The 21,928-nt window shown below is 39.0% G+C and overlaps 1 protein-coding gene across 2 annotated transcripts in view; it reads right to left on the bottom strand.

The window, feature by feature from the left end:
- The window catches only part of UBE2H (ubiquitin conjugating enzyme E2 H), a 96,992-nt gene extending 76,289 nt beyond the window's left edge, over positions 1–20,703 (bottom strand). The window contains exon 1 of one of the 2 annotated variants that reach the window (XM_070465880.1): positions 20,194–20,703. In XM_070465880.1, the coding sequence (XP_070321981.1) occupies positions 20,194–20,246 (53 nt within the window). In that variant the 5' untranslated portion in view covers positions 20,247–20,703. The remainder of the gene's footprint in view (positions 1–20,193) is intronic. The other variant, XM_020874659.2, reaches the window with a different exon arrangement.
- Between the last annotated feature and the right edge of the window lie 1,225 nt (positions 20,704–21,928).

The raw sequence follows: 21,928 nt of genomic DNA, 5'->3' as shown, positions 1-21,928 counted from the left end.
TTTATATCTTCATATCATGGTCCTATTCATTATTTATAGACATAGAATTAAACAGAGGCACTGGAGAAGGAAATGGCAACCTACTTCAGTATTCTTGCCTGAGAAAGCCCATGGACAGAAGTCTGGCAGGCTGCAGTCCATGGGGTCGCAGAGTCACACACAACTTAGCAACGAAACCAGCACAAACAGAGGCACGAGGTTAATAATAGAACCTAGTAATTTATCTTTTACTAGAATTATTTAACAGAACAGAAAATGCTCTAAAGATGAAGAAACGAGTATCTGTACCTCACAGGTCCTCATGAAATCATGCAGAATACATATTAACAGTCTTCAGACTTAAGAGTAACAGATGCCAGGGCTTCCCTTGTGGTCCAGTGGCTAAGAATCTGCCTTGCAATGTTGGGGACATTGGTTCAATCCCTGGTCCAGGAAAATTCCACATGCCGAGGAGCAGCTAAGTCTGTGTGCCACAACTACTGAAGCCCACACTCCAGAGCTCGTGCTCTGCAACAAGAGCAGCCACAGAAATGAGACGGCTGTGCATGGAAACTAGAGTAGCCCTTGCTCACGGCAACTAGAGAAAGCCCACGCAGCAACAAAGACCCAGCACAGCCAATAAATAAATAAATATGTAGATTAAAAAAAAACAGATGCCAAAAGTAAACTTGTAAATTTCCTCAAGCTTCAGTAAATAGGTTAAAAAATTTTTAATTGAAAAAAATTTTAAAAAAACCTTAATTCTGCTACTCTCTTTCATTCATTTTTAAGAGCTACACAGTAAAACCTTCCAAAGCCTGCTTTACAACAGAAATGAAAATAACTCAATACTCACCACTGTGGTCCAACATTATGATTAAATAGAACAACAAGAAGCTTTATATATAAAAAACAAAATTTAACACCATGTCTTACATTTTATTTTAAAAGCCTGAATTCTAAGATTATAGTCTTCCAGCTTGGAATAAAGATACCTGCTTTACAAATGGAATATTCTGACAGTGGACCCATTGTCAACCGCCCATGGTCAACTCTGCCTGATAAAAACATTTAATGCATCATACCCTGAAGCCCAAGAAGTAAACTGCTACCCAACATGTTTCCTCATCTCCACACAAGCACTATCTTATTTCATGACATCTATAACACACCAAGAAAGAAAAGAGCTGACAAACTGACTCACAGCCAATTCTAAGACATCTCAAAGATGTTAAGGGGAAAAAAAATGCCTTAGAATCTATGAAGTACGGTGTAAACCTGACATCCTTTACTAATATAAAAACACTTGCCATCTTCACACACCTATTTTCCTTCTTGGGTAAATGTGTATTTACATAGTTTACTGTATAATTCAATTCAATCTGATTCAAATATGTTATTAAAGAACCTACTATTTTGCCAACGCTATACTAGGTACAAATAAAACGCATCCTAGGCTTTACAACAACATGACAACTTCTCTACTGACACACGTCTGTTAGAGTAGCAGTTCTCTAACTTTTTGGTCTTAGCACCCTTTTCACTTATAAAATTGATGACCCTGGACTACCCTGGTGGTCCAGTGTCAAGGATCTGCCTGCCAAAGCAGGGGATACAGGTTTGATTCCTGGCCCCAGAAAATTTCACATGCCACAGAGCAACTAAGCCTGTGTGCCGCAACTACTGAGCCTGCCTGATGCAAATGCTAACGTCTGTGCGGCCAAGAGCCCACGCTCTGCAGCGAGAAGCTACCACAAGCAGAAGCCCACGTAACACAACTCGAGAAGGCCCGTGTACAGCAACAAAGACTCAGAGCAGGCAAAAAAATTGAAAAAAAAAAAAAACTGATGACCCCAAAGAGCTTTTTTCATTTAAAAATTTTTAAACATTAATTCATTTAAAACTACTAAGAAATCTTATGCATATTAACATATCATTTTTTGGGGAAAAATTTTCCAAAAAAATAACAATTTAGCAAATCTCTTTAATGTCCAGCTTAATAGAAGTGAGCTGGATTCTCAAATTTGCTTCTGCATTCAACTTGGTACAGTATGTTTCAAATGTAGTTAGGAGACAGAAGAGTAGTTTAACAGATTTTTCAGAAAATTCTGAACATTCTTCTGGTATTACACCTAAACTTGACAAGTGGTAGATTCCTAAAGGCTACCTGCAATGTGGAATCTGAAATAGTACAAATGAAATTTTCAGTTGCATTTAAATCCACTGCTCTACTTTGCATTTGAAACAAATCTTTTACCCAACACAAGACTTTCTATCATGCACTGGCCATTTAGAAAATACTGGTTTACTGACTTCTATAAATCTTCTCAACATTGACACATTTCATCACACAGCATCAAAAAAATCACGTTACTATCACCACTGATCTCATCAGAAATGTCTAAGTATTAGACAACTGTCAAGCATGTGGTGCAGATACAAGTTTTTCCAAATTCTGATATTCACTTTAAAGCCTATATTATTATCACTGGCAACATATATCATCAGCTTTGCTCAAAGTGGTGGGCTCACTTTGTTCCTTTCTGAGAAAACATCTGCCACACATCCAAGTCTGAATAACCAGTTTGTCAGTCAGTCACACTTTCAAGTTCAAATGGTGTTCCATTAAAAAAAAAAAAAGGAGCTAGTTTGGCTGGCAAGTCACCTATGTGCTTTTGCTGGAAACCACCACCATACTTTTAGTATGCAGGAAAAGTGCTCCCCATTTTAACACACAGAATACAACACCTAGAGAGACAGGTACTTGAGAGTTAAAATTCTGAGTAATTGTCAAAATTTCGAGTACCTGTTTTGATAAGTTACTCCTTATCAAAAGCATGTTCAAGTGAAACTGCCTTTTTTAAAAGCTGTAGATGTATGGTGGCGAAAAATGTGACAACTGCTAATATGGTTTTGGTGTGCTATGGGTTCGATGGTGGGGGTGGGGTGGCGGTGGCATGTGGCCTGCAGGATCTTAGTTTCTCCACCAGGGACTGAATCTGCACCCCACTGGATTGCTAGAGACGTTCTAAGCCTTTCATAGTTTAATCCATTATTGGTTTTGGCCTTGCACCATCAGTACAAAACACCACTACTGAAAAAACAGAAAAAGGCAAAAAAATTAATTAATCTAACTATGAAACAAGTTTTCGCTTTATTATCTCCCTGAAAGTATCCTGGGGATCCCCAGGCAGGCAACTCTGGAACCTCTGTGTTAGAGAATTCAAACGACTAAAGAACTTACCAAAAACCTAAGGAGCAAAAATCTGTTCTTCCCTAAGAGCTTGTGCGTGCACACAGAAAGGAAAAAAGTATACTCACGTGTATATACAGTTTAAACATATCATTAAACCTCAAGTTCTGCATTTGTAAAATGAGCTTTTAAATATCTCACTATAACAAAAACATGGAAGCAAATGCCCAGTGACAGATGAATGGATGAAGATGTGGCATACATAACACAATACTACTCAGCCACAGAAAAGAATGAAATGACATCTGCAACAACATGGATGGACCTAGAGATCATCATACGAAAGAATGATACTAATACATGTACTCACACATGATACCACTTAACAGGTGGAATCTAAAATATGACACAAACGAACTTATTTCCAGAACAGAAACAGACTCACAGGCATAGAAAACAAGGTTACCAAAGGGGAAAGGGTGTGAGAGAGGGATAAATTAGGAGTTTGGGATTAGCAGATACAAACTACCATATCAATATACAGTATGGAAAAACAACAAAGTTCTACTTTATAGCATAGAAAACTATCTTGGGATAAACCATAATGGAAAAGAATATGAAAAAGTACACACACACACACATATGTAACTGAATCACTTTGCTGTATAACAGAAATTAACACAATATTTTAAATCAACTATACTTCAATAAAAAGGATTTTTAAAAAATCCAACTGCTACAAAGTATTCTTCCATGATCCTGCCTAACTAATAATAGGCCACATATAACTTTTACAGCAGGCGTGAGCTGTTAAAGCACTTCTTAAAATCTTCTCTTTCCTCACAGGGTATGGGTAAAAGGTAAAAATAAATACAAAATAAAGGTCCTCAACAAAATCCTGAACAGACCAACAAGTTCACGGTATCAAATATTAAGACAGTAAAAGTCATCTCTAGAACCACTAATTTGTAAGGGAGAACTTGAGACAGTTTATAAAGTACAAAATAAGAGTACTAATAAGCTAAATGATATGATGAGTTTAAGGTATTCTATTTTACAAATGGAGTAACCAAAGTTTCAGCTGTTTGTTTTCCCAATCTTAAATTCCTTTGATCTTAAATAAAACCAGCAATCAAAGAATCTTTAAAAAGAACTCCTCTGAAAATGCCATTTAATAAACTAAAGTATTACCATTTGGGACAATTTCAGAACACAAATACATATTATATGTGGAAAAATGAACAGTGTACAGAAATGGCAGATGGCACCTACACATAAAAGAATTTCAGTCCTCATGATGTGAAAGAGATCTGCCTCTCTCCTGTGAGATTTCCATATTGTTTCTATATAGAAACAATGTTTAGTCTAAAACTGATCTAAGCAAGGACCTGGTGAAAACCTGTGGTATATTATTTATCAGAATTCATTGAACAGGTGTTTCCTGAGCACCTACTTCATATGCAAGGCTGAATATGTGCTAGAAGGGGCGAAAGCATGAGAAACTCTCATGGGCTCCAGGCCTGTCACTAGAAGGACTTAATGATATCGTCTCAGCACTTTCAACCAATCTGTGCAGCTCATAAAAAGTGGGTCATAACATCTCAACGCAAGGCTTCTAACAGAATAAATGTGAAATGTATTAGAATGAGAAGTAACGCGTTATAAAACAAGTATCAGGGGATAAGAAAGGTAGAACTGAGGATAGAACAGGGCAGCTGTATAAAATTCAGCTACTTGCTACTACGAGTTTTTTTTTTTTTTTTTTTAAAGTACAAAAGCGAATCTGGAAAAACAATTAAAAGTTATTATTAGCTCTGGTCACAAAAAAATGGCTCACCAAGGTGAATGGATAAACTGTGGTACATCTAGACAACAATTATTATTCACCTCTAAAAAGAATTGGGCCAAAACGAGACAAGAAAGAAACTTAAATGCAAATTGTTAAATGAAATAAGCCAATCTGAAAAGCCTACCTACCGTATGATTCTGGAGAAGATTAAGACTGTAAAAAGATGAGGACTTGCCAGGGGCTGGGATAGGGAAGGAAGAGTGAACAGGAAAGAGCACAGAGGATTTTTAGGACAGGGAAAATACTCTGTATGATACCATAGTGACAGATACATGTTGTTATACACATGTCCAAACCCACAGATGTACAACACTAAGTGCATCCTAGTATAAACTTTGGACTCTGAGTGATAATGATGTGTCAGTGTAGGTTCATCAACTGTAACAAATGCCCCACTCTGGTAGGGGATACTGATAAGAGGGGAGGCTGTTTATGAGTGGGGCAAGGGGATACAGGAAATCTTTGTACCTTTCCCTTCAATTCTGCTATGAACCTAAAACTGCTCTAAAAAAATATTCTTGGGAATTCCTTGCTGGTCCAGTGGTTAGGACTCTGCACTTTCACTGCCAAGGGTGATGGTTCAATTCCTGGTCAGGGAACTAAGATCCCACAAGCCACTCAGCATGACCAAAATGAATGAATAAACAAAGAAACTTAAAAAAAAAAAGGCCTTCCAGGGTACTCAAACTTAAGAAAGTGAGCAAAGAAAAAAGGAGTACAAAAGAAAGAACCAGCTGAACATCTGCCCAGAGTCATCAACCCAGTAAGATGTCACTAAGTGCTACACCACTGACTCTTAGCACTGACATGACAAGCAGGTGCTGGCGTTAAGGTCAAAGGTCTAAAAATGCACCACCAGAGTTACTGAAACAATAAACAGCTGGTTACAAACACTTCTGACTTACATGCCAAAACCCCAGGTGTCCTCGTGAGTTGAAACATAAATTTTGAACTATTTTCTATAGTCTTAAAATAATTTATTACCACTACAAATGCTACAATATTTATAACTAGCAAGATATTTACCATTAACATTCAGTTTCTACCATTCTTCCTCACTATCTTCAAAAGAAGCCCCTGAGAGCTAAATACTTTAGCTTAACTTTTGAGCCTAGAAATCAAATGGGTTTGGTCAAATTTTAATATCTCATTATTACTTTTTCAGAAGTCACCTACCCAATAACCTCAACTATAAATATACTCTGCTCAAGAAAACAACGTATTGTAAATAGTTTAAGACTTTTATCATATGAAAATCAGTGTTATTCTTAGGTGAAAAGGAGAAAACAGCAGCAACAACAAAAAAAGAAAACAGTCAAAATGCACCAAAAACTGTCAAAGTAAACAAGTTCTCTGAATTAAAGAAGTAAAGCTTCAATTGCTTTGAAAATTCTCAAGAAGTTCTATGCAGTTTATCTTTCCATAATAATTTAATTTCTGGGTTAAAACTGCCAACTATAATTATATCAAAGTTTTCATTGAAACTACAAATAGAACTGCCAAAAACAAGAGAAAAAGATGAAATGGTGAAAAATACACCCCTTTAAGATAGAATAAAATGTTTCAATGGGTCAAAATAAGGACCCTTTGCTAGAATTCACAGCTAATAATATATTTTTTTCCTAAGTTAACTATATAACTAGCTAACAACAGAAAGATATACAGAATGTAATAACATTTTATCACTATCTCACACCCAAGTTCTTTTTCTGATCTAAAGCTCAAGATGACAGAATTTCTTGAGCTATAAGGTTTTTAACTAACACCTTTGCAACTCATCCTGAGTTTATCTTCATTTCCACATGTTATTCTAGATCTAAAAACAGCCAAATGTTGAAAGATAAATTTGCCATGCAAATTGCTAAATAACCAAACCCACTAAATCTGTGTGCTCCAAGACCACATTCTCATATATCTACATCCCATTTTATTTTTTAAAAAAGGCAGTACCATTTATACTCCACTCAAGAGTAAGTTCTGTACAAAATCCACCAATAACTGAGATTAATGCACTATTGTGTTACAATCAAAAGTCAAAAACAATTACTCCCTCTATGAGGTGAAGCCTAACTCCTCTGGCCTCCTTGACAGTCAGCTAACACTTGGTAAAGAATCCACCTGCAATGCAAGAGACCTGGGTTCAATCCCTGGGTTGGGAAGATCCCCTGGAGAGGGGAAAGGCTGCCCACTCCAGTATTCTGGCCTGGAGAATTCCATGGATTGCATACTCCATGGGGTCACAAAAAGCTGGACATGGCTGGGCGACTTTCACTTTCACACTTGGTGACTAGCTTCTGAAGAATAGAATACAGAAGGGAAAAACAGTAACTTTACAGTGGAGAAACTTGGCAAGTGCAACCTAAACCAAGTGGATCAAAGTTAACATCACCAGTGAGGTCACGAGGACATAGGTACCCCCCCATACACACCCCACTGTGATAAAAAGGGCACTTCACCTCTGCCGTATTCTTTCCAAACACCAAAAGAAGTTTGGCTAAATTTTAATACCTCACTATCATGAGGTCTAATTATGAGGAGAAAAAAATCAGATAGACTGGAATTGGACACTCCAAAAACTGCCTGACCAGTGCTCCAAAACAGTCAGGTTCATGCAAAACAAAGAGAAACTGTCATAGGCTAGAGAAGGCTAAGGAGATGTGACCACTAATACAGAAAACCTGCAACAGAAAAAAATATGTTCATGGAAAAACTGGTGAAATCTGAATAAAGCCTGGAGTTTAGTTTATAGTAACATACCAACATTGATTTCTTAGTTTTGAAACACGTGCCTCAGTAATATAAATAACACAGGGGTTACTAGAATTGGGTGGGGCCTAAGAACTCTCTGATCTTTACAACTTCTCTGTAGATCTAAAATTATAAGTTTATCTTTAAAAATAAAAAAGCTATCAAAACATTAAGGCAAATCAGTAGAAAAGAAGAAGGGCAGCTTACATCTCAAGTCTTCTGTTAAAATCACTCCAACTTATAAAAAAATTAAGCATCTAAAATGTTTGTACATTCTTGACCGTCTTGAGACTAATAATTGAAATTACCATAACACAAAGCAAAACTGAATGACTACAGACACTCAGTTTAAGTATCAATAAAAATGTTGGCAACTAAATTTTCTTCAATAGACGTTATCTTCAATACCTGGAGAGTATTAAGACATAAAGGTGTCTATAAGCACTATTATTTCCACTTCATGATTTTGCAGAATGCAAGGTATTTCAGTAATGCATTTGTGGCAATATAACAGAAATATCTCTATGTCAAAATTTAAACTATGATCTGAAAAAAATAAAGGACAAAGGTAAAAAGATATTTAGATGCTTAAATACTGAACTGTCTCAAACTCTTATGGGATCCTATTGTGGCTCTGGGCCAAAATCTTTTACTCAATTATACCCGCATTCCCTAAGTTTACCTTTTAAAATCTGAAATATAATTCAGGTAATTAAATTCATAAAATCTTGAAAGGAACAGCATGCTGCCATTCTATCTTGATAAAGCTTCCACAAATCAGGTACTTTTTACAAGGCTTACTTTCTTCTAAAATTATTGACAGGGCACAAACAATTCAGACATCTCAAGAATACCAAATACAACGCCATCTACTCTACTGTTGTAAAGAGATATCAGAACATTTATATTAAAACCTATTTAAGTCCATTTTTTCTTTATGATATATTCATAAATAGGATTAACTGAGGCATTGGGCTATATACTGCTTTAAATCTATTTTTCATGTAATAAATGTGACTATAAGTAGCAAAACTGACTTTATAAGTCACAGATGAAAAGCAGATTCCTTATGACAACTTTGGCTTCTATTTTTTTCTATCAATAACAAAAACAAAGTTAGCCAAGTTTACTCTCCTAGTCTGAAGAAGTATAGCCAAGCATTAGTATTTCTCAAAGTGTTACCTAAGGCCACAAATGATATTGCCTAAAAAGAATACAATTATTACTTTCAACTTTCAATTACAAGGAGCCCTCATATTTAAAAAGGGCTTTGGATACTATTATCTGCATTCCAAGTTTTCTCTAAGTAGAAAAACAGGTTAAAATATCTATGAAAGTGTAACATCTACTAAAATTTAACTTCAAATAATAAAATGCCATCAGAACTTCATCAGAGCTGACAAAACACTCTAAGAATGACATTTGAGAACTAAAACAGCCAGAATTGACAGACTAACATTGTTACATTTTACCCAATTCTTTCAAATAATAAGCCCCAATTTAAAAGCATAAATCATATACTAATTTTTGATTCTATAAAAAAGATTTCTATTTCCCATTAAGCAGAAAGATAAGACATGTATCTCTTGTCAGTTAAGATAATCCAGTTCACAGGCTTAAGCACACAGATCAGACCAACCCCCAAAACGAAGAATAAGCACAGGTAGATATGGTATTTTTTTAGTCATTCTTTGAGTTACAAGGTGCAAAGGGGGCAACCCCCTGGAGGTTCAGTGGTTAGGATTCCATGCTTTCACTGCATGGGGCATGGGTTTGATCCCTGGTTGGGGAACTAAGGTCCTGCATGTCCATGTGGTGTGGCCAAAAAAGAAAAGATGTAAAAGTGCTAAAATTTAGTCCTGGGAGTAAGCTCCCAAGGGGCAGGAGACTCCCATTTACCTTGCCTGAAGAGCACAGGAAGATGTTGAGAGAGACCTCTAGACTTCCTTCCTTGAGGACTTAAAGAAAATAGTTAGCAGCTCCTGAATCTCAGAAACACTGGCCAGATTGCATAAAACCAGTTAGAAAAACCAAATTCTCTACAGCGATGAGAGATGATCTTTAAAGTGTAAGAAACTCAAGATTAAGGTGCCAAGTTCCACCATGTCTCACTTCACTGAACAGAGTTAGGGCAAATCTAAGGCACAGCCTATTTTTACCAGAGAACGGGTATCAAAGTTGTAAACTACTATATGTTTTTAGCATAAGTAAGTTCAAGTTTGATAAATAAATGCCAAATTGCACAAAGTGAAATAGGACAAGTATATTCTGATTTTCCAACTTCTGGAAAAAAGAATCTGACTTTACTTCTACTTTTAATTAAGGAAATACCTTCTCTCCAAAGGCTTATTTGTGTACTTTCCTGCCAGTAAATTCAACTCTTTTGTCTGATTTCTAGAAATTAGTCACAATATAAGAGAGGCACACTAACAGAAAACAGACATACAGAATGAAATATATGAAAAGAATTTAGTCTTTTTCAGTCACCAACAGTCTTCCTGATATGTCACTGTTAACATAGTATAAAACTTTTAGCTAAAACTCAAACAAAGGAAAAGCCACATTAATTACTCAAAGACTGATAGAATCTGTCTATTCTAGTTTAAGAGCCTGTAGAAAGAAAAAAGCAAGTAAATGTTCACAAGAAGGTGAAAGACTCAATATAGGTATACTCAAATATATATCATTTGATAATCAAAGGCAGCATTCAAGGGTGGCCTTTCTTCACTACCAAAAAGAAATGGGCAGCAATCCAGGTAATGAGACTAAAGAACACACTTAAAGGTCTACTTCCTCTCCTCCTTCCATTCATAAAATAAACCTGACTTAAAAGAAAAGTACTTTGTTTTTTGTTTTAATTTCTGAAGATACAAATGAATAGAAAAGCAAAATACAGGGTTCGTTTTTTTTTTAATTATTAAGATGGTGGCTCTGGTGAACTGAATGAATTAATTGGTAAAATCAACAGATTCTAATAATGCCAAAATAGAGTTGCCAAGATCAGTGATTCTGTTATCAAATACACATTATGTTCTACATTTTAATATACTTACTTAAATATACTCAAAAGCAACATTGAGATGGGTCACCAAATTAAGATAAACAGTTAAAACTCCTCTCACCAGAAAACACCACAAGCATTTAAAATACATTTCCCTTCTGTGTTCATCCATTTCAATGTAAGTTTGTAATAAAGACCCAAAATGTCTAAGAAATTCATGGGATGATTTCATTGTAGGAGCCTTAATCTGCATTAATGATGTGACCAAGTTCCAAATCCCACTTGTAGGACTCTCAAGGTGACCATTTGTTAGTGAAAAAAGCAAATTCAGTCTCTTTCCTTTGGAATGAAATAAAAAGTATGACCTAGTTTCAAGCTTTGTTGCCAAGGAGACTTATTAATTTATTTACAGATTTAATTGATTAGCAAAAGGGTACTAAACATTCAGTAGTCTGTAAAACCATAAAACAATGTAGCTAACTATATTACACCTAGTGATCTGTTAAGAACACAGTTCTAACCAAGTCAACTTTCTACAGACAGACACTACAATGGAAATGTTTACTCAACTCTTTGAATTAATCAATCTTCCAAAATTGTTTATACAACAGAAAGTCAACTGATTAAAAAGCAAAATTCAGATAAACCAAAGTTATACTGAACCATCTGAATGAAACAACTAAATTCACTAAGCTGAGTAGTAACCCAATTGCTTCTGAAGTAACATGAACCAGGCACACACTGTATCTAATTTTCTATTTATATTACATCAACTAAGATGTTATCATCCAAGAAGCCTTGAAAAGCATGCATGATAAAAACATAATACACAGAAAGAGAAACATTTTGCCTAATACTAAAACCAAAATGCAAAATTTACAATATTAATAACAATTTCTCATATAGGGAGTATCTCTTACTCTGATACATAATGCCTTCTTAAAAGTAGTTTACAAGTTGGAAACCAGGAAGTTGAACAAAAGTCATAAAGATTCCATTTCCTATCAATTAAATAATATTCTGAATCCTTAAATATGGTTTCTCCAAGTGCAACAGCCCAGGTACCTTTTGAGAGCCCAAAGACAGACCCACCAATCATCCCTGTCCTCCTGAAAAAGTGCAGCCAAGCCTCTCCACGTCACATGGCTTTCCTATGCCTTCCTGGCTGCTCTGAGGGACAGGTCAAAAGATCAGTAAGCACCTATTCAAACCACCCACTTGATGCCCCAGATACCTAAAAGGCAGGGTAAGGCAGAAAGGATCCTTCACCCCTCATGAGCATATAATTGCCCCGTGGGACTTTCCACCACCTGGGTCTTAAGGATTTGGGTTCTGTCAGGCATGGGCAGGTGCCATCACAAGCACCAGCCTGTGAACAACCTGCCAGTTTCCACAGCATACGATGAGGTACAGAGAAAAAATTATAATAACCATAGCACCCCCATGAAAATATAACAATTCTTCTCATACCCCACCTGAGAATTACCAAGGTAACAACAGCCTATCAAAAGCACACACTGACTTGCCTGTGTTTCCAAAGATTTCTACACTGCATTTAAATTACACTTTGGCAATCTGGAAATAATACTAATATATATGCTCAGGGCACCATCCTCATGTTTGAGGATTGAACCAAAGTCCACCCAGTGAATAAACTGTCACTGACTCCAACATAAAACAGGTTGTCTTTATTCTTGGTAGCCAAGCTAAAAATTCCAGTTGTCAGTAGTTAAGATGTTAATTTTTTGAGCAACATGCATATAAACTAGTATACATTCAAATTTTTGCAATGTATGAAAATGTGACAGTAAAGCAACATCTAATTTTTTATTATGGCAATATCTATTAATTAACTTATCAAATCACTGATAGAGGATGCCAGAAGTTAAAAAGCAAAACAAAAAAACCCACTATTTTGCTAAATATTAACTTTTTAAAAAAGATTCCAGGAAAACATATTAAGGGATACCCTCTTAGGATCTGTTTCCAGTTCTGCCACTGGGTTCCTGTTGGTTCTTTTTATCTGAATTTAGTCCATAGGAAGGGGCTTCCCAGGTGGCCCTAGTGGTAAAGAATCCACCTGCCAATTCAGGAGACGCAGGTTCGATCCCTGGGTCGATAAGGTCTCCTGGAGTAGGAAATGGCAACCCACTCCGGTATTCTTGCCTGGAAAAGTTCATGGACAGAGAAGCCTGGTGGGCTACAGTCCATGCAGCCACAAAGAGTCGGACGCCATTGAGCGACTGAACGCATACACAGTCCATATGACAATTTAGACCTTAACAGAGTCCTACATAATTATTTGTAAACTGGAAGTGCTAAGTAAAACTAATGTTAAAAAACTTATCAATACTTTACAAAAAGCAAGAAAAGGGTACCATCAACAAAGACGGTGCTTACCATCTCACAAAAATACAGTCTTATTATTAACAAATGCAAAAATAAAAGTTATTTGTGACCATATTTCTTGAAGTACGATTTCAAAGGGCCACAAAACAAAAATATTTCACAACGAAAATTTAACTAACTTTGAATGGGGGAAGGGAAGGGAAGCCACAGAACTAGCTTTGACAGAGTTAGGTTAGAAATCAGTGTTTAGGCTTATGTTATTTAATGGGACTCCTTTAAAAAACACACAACTGAAACAAGAGTTCAATGCCACAACCATCTTCATTTAACTTAACAACCCGAATGTCCACAAAGGGGGAAGGCATAAACAAATTATGGTAGAGCCATACAATGAAATACCACTCAGTGGTTTTCTACAAAAAAGGAAAGAACTACATGATAACAAGGGTGGATCTAAAAAATATGAGGAAAGAATTCACACAGAAAAGAGTACACAGTATACGATTCCACTCATCTAAAATTCTAGAAAATGAAAAATAATCTACAGTGACAAGAGAAACTTTGGGAAAATGAGTATGTTCACTATCTTGACTGTGGCAATAGGCTTCATGAGTGATACTTATGTGAAAACCTACAAAATCTATCACTTTAAACATGTACAGTTATTTTATATCAATTATACCTCAATAAAAAACAAAAGGAACAATAATCAAGTCACTAAAACTCTACAGCTCTTACCAATCAGATAGCTCATGAGTATATTATGTGCAACCTACCCACTCAGAGAAGGCACTTTGAGAAGTACAAAAGTATCCCTAATGTAAAAATCACTATTTTCAAACACACACACAAAAAACATAAAGTTTAAACAAAGAGATCAGAACTCATTTTTCATTACTATGCCAGGCTGATTGCTTCAGTGCTGAAATGACACCAACTAAAACACAATATAACAAAGAGTCCACTTTGTGTGGGACCCCAAGATTTTTAATTAAATATTTTAATTCAAAAGCTTACCTTCTCTGATCTAGAATATCATTTCTAGAAAAGAGAAATAATCCAAAAATGTAAGAAAAGCCTTATGCATAAGATGTTAATTTCAATCTTATTTATCACAGAAAAAAGGCAAAGAATTAAATCAATGGCACAGGTATGCTTTAGGTCATGGTCATATACTCATGTATATGAGTATATATACTCATGTAATAGGCTATTACATGAGCTATTATATCCGATATGTATAAATGGTAAAAACAGTTGCAAAAATATTAAGCAAAAACACGACACATACAGTATGATCAACAGATTGAAAATAATATATCCTGGGGCGGGGGGAAGTACTGATAAAAAAAAGCTATATGTTAACATTTCAGGACAATGGTTCTCAAACTGGCTGCTGGACAGAACAGCATCACCATCATCTGGGAACTTGTCAGAAATGCACGTTCACAGGCCCCACTCTAGACTGAGTGAATCACACTATTTCAGAGGTGGGACCCAGCAACCCATTTTAACAAACCCTTCAAGTAGGCTTCCCCATGGCTCAGTCGATAAAGAATCTGCCTGCAGTGCAGGAGACCCGGGTTTGATTCCTGGGTCAGGGAAGATCCCCTGGAGAAGGAAATGGCAACACACTCCAGTTTTCTTGACTGGAGAATTCCATGAACAGAGGAGTCTGGCAGGCTACAATCCATGGGGTCGCAAGAGTCAGACACGGCAGGCTACAATCCATGGGGTCGCAAGAGTCGGACACGACCTAGAGACTAAACCACTACCACCACCAAGTAGTTAAGATCACAATGAAGTTTGAGAACCAGTATTTAAAAGAAAGGCTTATGGGAGATGGTTTTCTCTCCCTTTTTGTAACCTATATTTTCCTCAATTATCTTACTACTTGTATAATCCAATAAAAGTTTTTTCATTTAGGTATTTTACTAAAATGTGCATTGCAGGTCTACAATTAAAAAACTATTTCACTATAAGCACTTTCGCAGGTCTGAATCATATTCCAAAAAATCCAGTGATTCTTGGAACCATTAAAATCTGGTAAGACTGAAACAAGATACTAAATTACATATAATTATATATCTATAATGTATGTAGATATGTACAGGTCAAGGTGCTGGGGGAATTGCACACTAGAAAACCAACAAATCCAGGTTCCTTTAACACACACATACACACACACACACGAAAACAGGTAAGGGATTTTTATGGGTCACATCTGCAAAGGCTGTTTTCCCCTAAAAGCTGAATTTTTAGGCTTGTGTGTAATTTACTAGAATTGCACTGCAGGAATCAGATGTTCTGAAGCTGTGAATGCTTACTCATGTAGGTTCCTGCTTAACCAAAATAAGTGCCAGCATGTTATATCTGTCACCAAAATCTAGGCAGAGAAGACAAATTCAGAACACTGAGAGTTGCCAAAGCTTTAACTTTTAGCTTTAAGACCATAAAACTGTTCCACCTTCCATCTTTTCATCTCACTAAAACAGAGATCACAGGAAAACCACACTTTCCCAATGACACTGGAGTTAGTTAAAAGATAAAAGCACCGTCCACACTTTGAGCACAAATAAAAGAGCAACAAACACTACTAACTTAGGGAAAGAATAACTATGGATCAACAGCAAAACACCAAAGTTGAAGACAAATGGCTACACATTTAATATTTGTTTTTGTTTCAGTTTTTAATATCAATCTTTTAAATAACAGGAACAGAGATCCCCATATATCCCATAACATAAAATTCACTTTAAACTTTCTATTCCTTGAAAAGTCAATTCTGAAAGTAAGTATGAGTTATTAAAAAAAAAAAAAAGGTGATACATACAGTCCTCACTTGATATAACACAACACGTACTTTGACTTTTTTGTTTGTTTTAGTTACATAAGCACACACCAAATTTTTCACTACTAAACCTCCAGCATCTAGCCCCAAGCCTGGCACTAGAAGGGTGCAGAAATGACTGAGGGGATGAACTTGTTACTGAAAGCTTCTGAAACCCTAAGGCAGACAACTAGGATTCTATAAGATTCACTAATGCAGATAACGAATTTAGCATAAGACACTGGCCCTTTCTGATCACTGCTCTTAAAGCTTTTATGAAGGAAGCTTACCTTTCTACCATACTTTTGAATCCCTGCAGGAGTCAGTTAAATACATTGAAAGTGGTGGCTATCCGGTTTTAAGCTACCACACTCCCTCTGAAAAAAGGGACTCTTTGAAAACTCTTGGTATTATAAAATTAAGTTCCAAAATTTCACACCAATAACAAACACAGTGCTTGCCAAGTTCTCCTTAGCATCAGATCCACTTTTCTGATTTAACCCTGAATATTTCTTGTACTCTTAACAAGTCGGTTTTCCTCTCCTCTTTTTACCCCTTGAAAATACACTTGATCCTGTGACACCACTCACAAGGCCTCCCCAACCCCAACTTCTTTTGTATATAAACACGCTGGTCACACATTCCCATCAGCTGTTTGGTAGCTCCGCCCCTCCTCCTTTTCCGGGTAGTAACAGAGCAGCCAATAAGCTGTGAGGAGCTGTGCCTACGGCCTTTTGCCTGCATAGGCTTTTCCAAAACAAGCAGCTCCAGCCTTCAGCAGGGGCCACTGGTTCACAGATAAAAGGATCACCAGGCTGTGCAACAGGGTGAGACGAGTAACCCCCACCAACAAGGAAACCCGTGTAATCTGAGCTTGTTTGTTCCTCCACCCAGGAGAACTTAAACCGATATTCCTTTAGGGCAAATCACGCTTTAAGGTCACCAGAGTCCCAGTTCTCAGACAATCTAAATAATCAGCCGGTTTGAGATAGAAACCTCAAAGCTTGCCAGGCTGAGAACAGCGCAGTATTACCCACCCACCTCACTTTGCAAACAAATGGCAACACTATTATTCCACCACCATTCCAAAGGATTTGGGCTTTTTGCAAGTTTTTTGATTGGGACACATTCCTATAAGGCCCAAGTCATATACATCAGTTTCTAGGCTCCTGGAGAGGTTTGCACAACCCTCAGCAAAGGATCAGAAGAGAAACAATGAATGAGTCAGAGTTTCAGAACATAATCGCCCAGCAGACTATTAAGTGCATTGGTGCAAAACACTCACTCCCTCCATAACTTGGAAGTCAGCTCTCCTCCTACCAACCCTTCACAAAAGAAATATCACCGACTCCAAACAACAACCAGAGACGGTGTCTCTAAAAGGACCTAACGAGGTGCTGGAAGGCAGTGGCCAATTAGTTACACATCCTCTTCTTTCCCTACCCCCACGCACTACTTTCCTACTATATAGATTCCCTGCCAGGCTGTAAATCCTGGTGGCATAATTACGCTCAGGAGACATCCAAAAATGGGCTGAAACAGGAGATTTCAACAAAACCAGCTATCAGCCTACACACCAAAGAAATCAAGAGGGCACTGAGGGGCAAAAAGCAAGTACATTCCTCCAGACCTTTCCTACTTCCTCCACACCATCTTTCATTTTCAACCCTCGACTGTTTCACACAATTGTACTCATTTTAGCAGTGTCCTGGTAAATATACCTTGCTTAAATTTCATGGTAAATATACCTTGCTCAAAAACTGTTGTCTCCATTTGGGCCTACTAATGTGAATTCAACAGAGAAAAGAGGCCACAAAATCTCTCAACACACCCGCCCCAACACACATGCACAACAAAAGGAAATACAAAAAATTTAACTCAGACCAGAAAATAACAAACATGAAACAAAGATAACCTCTGGCTTTTAAATCCCGAGACTGTTGTCCTCCTATCTCAGACATGTACAATTTTAAAGCGCCTCTGCTTTCTTTTGTCAGAAAGGAGGAAGGTGGGGAAAGAACAGAAGGCCAATGCATCTTTGCCTTTCTTCATCTTCTACTAAAAATAAGCTATGAAATAAGCCACTTAGGGGAAGAAAAAAAAGAAAGACACCCTGCTGTTCTTTGTCTGTTTTCTTCCCCCTCTCCACCCCCCCACACCCCGACTCCTAAATACGGTAATCATTCTAGATGCCACAACTACTAATGAACAAAAGGCACTGTATGGAAAAGGCATCAGGTCAAGTAAGGCCTCACCCTCTTTATCCTCAGCCTTCTAAAAAAATATATTTAAGTATATAATTTGAGAATCTGACACTGATCAAAGACAGCTGGAATTCTCTCACCCCCATCCCAATTAAACATTAGGTAGAAATTTGCATTAGGTGTGACAGTAAGTCTCAATTCAAGATAAAAATAACTCAAGATTCTGCCACCATGTCATTTCCTAAACAAAAATAAAACCCGAAACTGCTTTGTGTAAAATGTACACACAGCCATAGTTACAAGTTTTCCTGCCACCTTATGAAAAGCCAACATTACTGGTATCATTCACACATTTACAAAACTCAATCACAGCCACAAACAGCTCATAAAGTCAATTTCACTTGTGCCTAAACATATATTTGGTACATAATATATACTTCATTACTTGCTCCTCTAATTCCCATTCCCACCTCCCCCAAATTCTAAACTTCTAACCCTAAATTGAGACGTTCATGTACTGTTCCTAATTTCTAATCAAGTTTTCCTGACTGAAGAGAAAAACACCTTATTCCTGAAAAGATTATGGGGTGGGGGGGTGGGGGGGAAGAATCACTTGCCCAGGCAACTTCCCTTCCATCCCCCACTTTTAAACCAAATGAAAAAAACTACTTTTTAAAAACTTCAGCGAATTCTTTAAGTGAGTGTTCAACAATAATCATCGATCTCTACAAACAGGTAAAACATCCAATCAAAAACAGTAACAATAAAAGGAAGAAAGAAGGAATTCACCTGAAGAATCTAGCCAAACAACTTGAGTTATATAAACAAAACCCTGCAACAGGGGGAAATGGTGGGGGGATGGGGGTGAAGGAGAAACATAAGCAGGACACAGGACTTTTTAAACTGCGTTTCACACACCACTCTCTAGCCCCGAGTTCCCCCTCTCCCCAGGGATTTAGTCTTTCGGAACCCTGGGTTCCTCTCTCCCATCACTCTCTAAGTTACCTCTCAAAAAATGTCTCGATTTGTCACAGGAACCTTCGCGAATTTCTCTAGTTGGTCATGAAATAATCGGTCTGGACTCCAACCAAAACCACTGCCTGAAGGACTCTTATCAGTTGGAGCTTTCCCACTGCTACCTCCAAAGTACATAAAGTTGGGGTGGGGGGAGTAGGAAAATAAAGGGTGTCACTTGGCAAGAACAGGGCAGTTTTTATGAGCACCTTATTCTCATACAGGGAGTTTGCTTAAGTGGCTAGTGCAGGGGCTATTTGGTCAAGGAGATCCTCTTTTTCTCCTTCCCCCTCAGCTGTCAGAGCCACAATATGGAGGGTGGCTTGCTGGAGGGCCTGGGGGTCCTCACCACATACTATGGGTGGGATAGGCTTTGTCGGTAGGAAGAAAAGAGTGGGGTTCTTCTAAGGACCAGCAAGCTTAATAAGGGTAGATGATCTAAAATACTCAGAGCTCTTTAATACAAGAGGGGGGCACTGAGGAGACTTCTCTCTTCCTAATATAGAAAGGAATTAGGGATAAAGGAGGTCACTTGAGTTACCCCAGTTCAAGAAGCACTGTGAGAGGAGGGAATGAAGGCATCTCAAGAAAAGGAGAAAGGCTTCGCTCTAGGGAATTTCTATCTCGAGTCCCCAAATTCACAGCGAGCCAACAGGAAAAAGAAGGTGGGCTTGGTGGTGAAGAGAGAGGGCTGGTACTGCAAAAAAAAAAAAAAAAAAAAAGGCCCATTTGGGAGTCCAAACGTCGTGGAGAAAAGTCACGGGGACTGGGGGTGCGGAAAGAGCGTGGAACAACGCACATTTCGAGGTGCTGCAGATAAAGGGGGAGCTGAGAAGGATCTCGGCTCCTGGGAGGTGCCAAGGAGCCTCCGTAGGCACTGGGAGGAGGGGGGGTGGGGTGGGAGGAAGCCTTGGATAGTGGGCTGGAGTGCCCCTGGGCCCCTGCTTAGGTTTTAGGGGGTGCCCCGGGCATCCCCATATCGTCCCCCACGTAGAACCCGAATTCCTCCCCCTCCACGAAGGATACAGCTTGACCACGTCCGTGTCCATCCGCCTCTTGCCCGGACTAGGGGATGACATGGTGTCGCCGCTGCCTCCCCGTCGCCTGCGCCGCCGCCGCCTCTCGCCCTTCCTCGGCCCGCCTGTCACGGGCCCCGGGCCCTGGCTCTGAGGAGCCCGCGGCCGCCCCGGCTCCTCGATGGAGGTGGCAAAACCCCCGCGGTCCTGTTTGGTCCCGTCAGCCGCCGCCGCCGCCCCCCGCACGGGGGGGGAACACCGGGCACTGTCCGGCCGAGTGGGGGTGGGGACCCCGCGGCGCACGGCTCGGGCTGCCCCTCTCCGGCTGTGGGTTTCGCCGCGGCCCGGACCTGGCGCTCCTCAGCGCCGCGCGTCGCTCCCTCCTGCCTGCTCTAGCTCTCTCGCCTGCTCGCCCGCTCACCCTCTCGCCGGCTCCCAAGCCGCCTCCACGACAAGCGGACGACTCCTGCTCAATCGGCCTCTCTACCCCAGCCTCGCTCTGGGCGCCGTGACGTCACCTCTGTGACGTCATCGGTGGGGGCGGGCCCAGTTGGCGAAAGGGGTGGGGTGCCGCGACAGTGGCGTGGGGTTTTAGCAGGGGATTCTGGGAGTTGTAGTTCCTCTTTCTCCTGCCCTCCCAGCTTTCTGCCCCCTCCCCCAACTCCCTCACACACTTAATCGCTCAACTGTCAGCGTCGTTGTCATCATCAAAAACGATAATGGTTAAATAATGGCAGTATCACCATATTCATGTGTTTTAGGGTAATGAACCTCTTTCCCACATACACTGTTAAAAAGTCTGTTTATTTGATTTAAGGAAGCCAAGGTGGCAATTAACCCAGACAGGCACCCAAATCTAGAAATTCCTGCACTAGCAGGTTCCCTGCCCTCTGCTCCCACCTTGATTGGAGAGAATAGCCAGGCTTCTTCAAGCTTGCAAATCAGGGTTTGCTATCCCTCATATGTATAGATAGGGTCATTTTTTCAAGGATTAGAGTATGGCGGCAATTTGTTTGTAACATCTTTAATCTACACAGTATAAGGTGATTTCACAAAGTGAATGACTGAAAGAAGCAGAAGTACCGCAAATATGCTGTTGTTTAGGACAAAGTTTGTTCTGCCTTCCAAACTCCTAGAGCAAACCTATAACTTCATCATTCATTCAGTAAGCATTTATTGATCACCCATTGTGTGGTAATCATTCGGCTGGACATGGTGAACTAAGAAAGACTTTAAATTTACACAGCCCTCCTGATGTGGTCTAGATCTAGACTGTCAGCATCACCCGGGAACTTGTTAGAAACACAGGCTAGAGCTTCACCTCAGGCCTACTGAATTAGAATTTGCGGTTTAACAAGGTCCCCAGGTGATTCCTTTGTGCAGTAAAGTTTGAGAGACACTGCTCTACAAGGCACTCAAAAAGAAGTGATGTGGAATCCTGGAGTCAACCAGGCAAAGGGGCCAGGAAGGAGTGTTCCAGGCAGCTCCTGTATTTATATCATATTTTCGCTGCCATCTATTTTCAAAATTTTTATCTATTCCTTTGTCCCCATGAATACACTTGTAGTCTGTCAAACCACGTGCTGTGAGTTGGGTCCCCTTATGTAACCTCCTATGCACACTCGCATGCACACACACATAAACATACACAAACACACACACACGTGAACCTGGAGCAGCAGCAATCAGCTAAAATTGAATGTTGTTTGCGCCTATCATTTCATCCCCCCAAAGACCTGTTATTG

This window comes from Odocoileus virginianus, chromosome 1, assembly GCF_023699985.2.
Source record: "Odocoileus virginianus isolate 20LAN1187 ecotype Illinois chromosome 1, Ovbor_1.2, whole genome shotgun sequence".
In the NCBI taxonomy this organism is placed as follows: domain Eukaryota; kingdom Metazoa; phylum Chordata; class Mammalia; order Artiodactyla; family Cervidae; genus Odocoileus; species Odocoileus virginianus.
Note: the sequence above shows the minus strand (reverse complement) of the source record. Positions and strands in the feature narration are given on the sequence as shown.